The 4,858-nt window shown below is 39.3% G+C and overlaps 1 protein-coding gene across 1 annotated transcript; it reads right to left on the bottom strand.

Moving 5' to 3' along the window:
• Positions 1–2,876: 2,876 nt before the first annotated feature.
• LOC123693148 lies at positions 2,877–4,070 on the bottom strand. The gene has a single exon (XM_045638116.1). The coding sequence runs from the start codon at positions 3,762–3,764 to the stop codon at positions 2,919–2,921; it is 846 nt and encodes a 281-aa protein (XP_045494072.1). The 5' UTR covers positions 3,765–4,070; the 3' UTR covers positions 2,877–2,918.
• Between the last annotated feature and the right edge of the window lie 788 nt (positions 4,071–4,858).

The raw sequence follows: 4,858 nt of genomic DNA on the forward strand, positions 1-4,858 counted from the left end.
CACGATAAGGACCGTCGTATGTTGGTTGTAGAGGCTTACGCACTGCGTCGTTTCTTACAAAAACATAATCGCATTTTTCTAAATCGGGGTGAATAAATATGTTCCGTCTTACATTCTGCCTAATAGCTACTGACTGAAACTTCCTAATAGAGTCTCGTAATTTACTTACATACTCAAGACTGCTATCTATTTCAAAACTCGATTTTTTATCGTAATAATCACCTGGTAATCGTAAAGTTGTTCCGTACGTAATTTCTGCTGCGCTTATGCCGGTATCACTTCTTACTGCTGTTCTAAGTCCTAGCAACACAGTTGGTAATTCCGTAACCCAAGATGATGATATATTGCATAAGCGAGCCGTTAATGCCGCTTTAAGCGACCTATGCCAACGCTCTACCGCCCCGTTACTCTGTGGGTGGTACGGTGTCGTACGCAACTTATTAATACCTAATAACTTCATTAGTGTAGCAAATAATTGACTTTCGAATTGGCGTCCTTGATCGCTTGTTAGCCTTTTCGGACAACCAAAACGAGAGATCCATCCTTCATATATTACACGCGAAATCGTTTCAGCAGTTATATCTTTCGTAGGAAAACATTCTGGCCATCGCGTCCCCCTATCAACTATGGTTAGGCAATACCTAAAACCTTCGGGTGAAGTGGGTAAAGGTCCAATTAAATCAACATGAATATGTTCAAACCTATCGCACTGCGGAAACGATCCTAAACCTGACATTGTATGTCGATTAACCTTCGATCGTTGACATTCAATGCATGTTTTAGCCCATTGGCCAACGTGACGATTCATATTTGGCCAATAAAAACGATTTTGAATCAATTTGCGTGTAGTCCTTATTCCGGGATGACATAAATTATGTACACTATCAAAAGCAATACGTCGAAATTTATCAGTCAAGTAGGGTCTAATTTTATCATTATCTAAATTACAGTAAATAAATGTACCACTTTCAGGTAACATAATTTTCTTTAACCTATTATTAGCGTCTTTCGAATTAGATAATTGCAACAAATAAGAATCCTGTTGTTGATCCTTAGCAAGTTCCGCGTAATCTATTACAGTGGGACAACTTATTGTTGCGACTCGAGATAACGAATCCGCAACGACATTATCTTTCCCATTTACGTGCCTCAAATCCGTTGTGAACTCACTAATGAATATCAAGTGTCGTGTACGTCTGGGTAACTCTTTCTCGCTATTTACTTTAGAAAATGCATAAATCAACGGTTTGTGATCCGTATACACTGTTAACTGTCGTCCTTCGACCATATTTCGAAAATGACGAATAGCCAAGTAAATTGCTAATAACTCTCTATCATACGTACTATACTTGCGTTCAGTCTTAGATAAATTCTTAGAAAAATAACCTAAGGGTAACCATTCATTATTTGCACGTTGTTGCAAAACTGCACCTACATGTGTATCCGATGCGTCCGTCATAAGTGCAAGCGATGCGTCGGCCATAGGGTGCGACAACGTGATCGCATTACACAAGCTCGACTTACATTGTTCAAATGCTTGTTCGGCGATTGATGTCCACACAATGGGTGTCTTATCTTTCTTTTTAGAGCCATGAATAAAACTACTGAGAATCGATTGTGATGAAACTGCGTTAGGTAAATGCGCTCTATAAAAGTTTACCATACCTAAAAATCGTCGTAATTGTTCAATGTTTTCGGGCCTAGGAAATTCATTAATAGCTTTTACTTTATCATCAAGCGGGCGAATACCATTGGACGTAACATGATAACCAACAAAGTCGATTTCGTCTTCCCAAATGTACATTTCGCTAAATTAATTGTAATATTGTACTTATTAAATTGTTTAAATAATGATTCTAGATGTCTACGATGTTCGTTTTCATTTGATGAAGCTATTATTATATCATCAATATAACAAAAAATATTATCTTTACTGTCCGCGTCTAGGTCCTGAAAAACAGTATGATGCATGAATAGCTGAAACGTTTGCGCAGCGTTACGCAAACCGAACGTCATGCGCGGAAATTCGAATAACCCAAACGGCGTTATTATTGCAGTTTTCTCTACATCTTCCGGTGCAACAGGAATACAATGATAAGCTCTATTTATGTCGATTTTAGAAAATATTTTTTTACCAGCCAATAAATACGTAAAATCTGATAAGCGCGGTATAGGATATCGGTCCGGCTTAGTTATAGTATTAAGCTTTCTATAGTCCCCGCACGGACGTAACTCGCCATTCTTCTTAGGTACCACGTGGAGTGGACTAGCCCAAGGACTCTTAGAAGGTCGGCATATACCTGCTTCCTGCATGTAACGAAATTCTTCCCTGACTTTTTTATATCTAGCTGGAGGTAGAGGTCTAGCCCGGGCAAACACTGGAGGTCCAGTCGTTTCAATATGATGAAAAACACCGTGGCTAGGTATTTCCTTGTACGATGAAGGCTTTGTTATATCTAGGTACTTACATGACAAGTCGTGAAATTGATGAGTTTCCTCAACTGTTGTCACAGACGGTTGATTCACCTTAATAACACTAGCTACTGATTTTAACTTTGTTAAACTATCAATTAATCGACATGATCTTAAATCTACAATCAAACCATGATGTGCTAAAAAATCTGCACCTAATATGGGTTGTGTTACCTCGGCGATAATAAATGACCATTTATACGGTCGCCGTAAACTAAGATCTAAAGTCATTAACTTAGTACCAAATGTCTTAATTATTACACTACCGTTTGCCGCGTATAATTTATAGTCACTGCACTCACTCGCGAATCGGTTATATTTCGACACTGGTAAAACTGATACATTAGCGCCGGTGTCCACTAAAAACTTAATATTACTTTTTCTATCTTTTATAAACAGGCGTTTATTTACGGTGGAACAGACATCCGCCTTTGTCTGCACCGTATTTAGTTTTTTGTTTGGCTCTCCTGCTGTTTCTGCCACGCACAAGGTTGAATGCACTTGCTGGCATTGTTCTTATATCGGTAATGAAAAAAACATAACCAATTGGGATTTTTTTGTTTTGAAGGTCCTGCCCGATCGCGACTTCGCGATGCGGAGCGATGCGCGCGATTCCCATACCTTCTAACACTAAACGATCTGCCTCTCGAACCTGCAGATTCCAGCTGGTTTAACCGCTGCGTTAACTGTGTAATCTGCTCAACTAGCGTAGGTTGTATTGTGGATATTTTATCTCTGGCACTCGATACCTCCTGTATCTCCGCGAAACGTGTCGTTTCTATAACTTTATCTGCCATGTTAGCTAATTTCTCTGTATCCTTTAATTCGCTAACAGTGAGGACTGCTTGTACGGCTGCGGGTAAATGTCCCATCCACAGCATCGTCAATGTTTCCTCTGAGAATTTTTTTCGAGCCAGATCTCGCATACGCCGTAAAAGTTGAGAAGGCTTCTGTTCGCCTAACTCAAGTTCTTTCAATAATTTCTGGACCTGACGCACTTCCGATTCTTCATAGACTACGAGCAACCGGTTTTTCAATGCTTCGTACTTCTTTGTATCGGGTGGTGCTAATACAATGTCACTAACCTGCTCAACGTGTTCGCGACTTAATTTCGCTACCACCAGGTTATATTTCGATTCGTCCGCCAGCTTCTGATTCGCCACCACTGCTTCAAACTGCGCGAACCAAAGTCGTGGTGATTCTTTCCAGAAGTCTGGAATTCTACTCGACACAGTGATCTGCGCGAGAGCATTTCCACTCTCGTCCGCTCTTATTGGAACTGCCGGATTCATTTTGAATTAAATTTTAAACAAACGATATCTATGCAATTCACTATTTGTTCACTAATCGTCGGGGGTCACCAATGGAGGGGGCTTGTTATGTGCGGGTGTAATAAAAGATGAAATTACTACGCAAAGGTTATATTTCGTTAACTACATATATTTAACCGTATGTAATTAATATTCGACCTAATGCGACCCACCCGCGTCCCGACAAGCCCGTAACTGTATGTGCATAGCGCACGAACTGTTTATATATGAGTTACCGTGTGAACTTTCTTAGCGTTACACTTGAAATTCGATAACTCATAAATTGGCTTGTCGATGCTACAGTATTATTATTATTTTAAACCACTCTTTGGCACCAGATTAAAAAAAATCAGGTACTTGCGAATCGAACATTTTGCGATTACAACACCCAAGCAACACCAGCTATTAAAGGGAATGAATCCGGATAAATTTTGAGCAACAACAAAAAAGTCCATTAAGTCCGCGCGAATATTTCGTGTAATATATACTTAAGTGTGGAAGAGTGTGACTATTATTGTATGTCTGCACTACAAAACCTATTTCGCGTGTTTTACACGTTCTGCAAAGATCCATCCATTTTTCAGGTGTTTATCGATTGAAAACTCAAATAAACAGTGAACAGACAAGAATTGTCCAAAATTTTATTTGTAGTGCGTCCAAGGTTGGTCCTAGGCAAAATTTTCCATAAGGTTTGAACGCATTTACTCGTGCGTTCTCGGTTCTAATACTGTGAGAACTGGGCGAAATATTTGCTACACATTGTGGTACGTAGTTTCGGTGTCGCGTTATACTTCTAAACAATTTCATAGAAAGATAAATTCATAACTCAAAAACTCAAAGTTACCGTCGAGTGAAAATTCAGATTTAGCTTCCATAGCTAACCAAAAAAAAATTAGGATTCTCAACAAGACGTCCTATAAAGTACCGTTCATCCGAATATTTAAAGCTGTGTAGCGTCGCGCTCTTGTCGCGCCGCGGCCGCGTAGTTACAACTAGTGCGCTCGAACCTTTAATCACTTAAGTCATTATTTGTCATTTTTTGACATTATTTTAAAAGTTGACAATCAAATTGACAA

This window comes from Colias croceus, chromosome 7 (genome assembly GCF_905220415.1).
Source record: "Colias croceus chromosome 7, ilColCroc2.1".
Taxonomy (NCBI): domain Eukaryota; kingdom Metazoa; phylum Arthropoda; class Insecta; order Lepidoptera; family Pieridae; genus Colias; species Colias croceus.

What these genes read in the sequence shown, in the direction of transcription:
- LOC123693148 (XM_045638116.1), bottom strand. Translation starts at nt 3,764, where the DNA reads ATGAATCCGGCAGTTCCAATAAGAGCGGACGAGAGTGGAAATGCTCTC.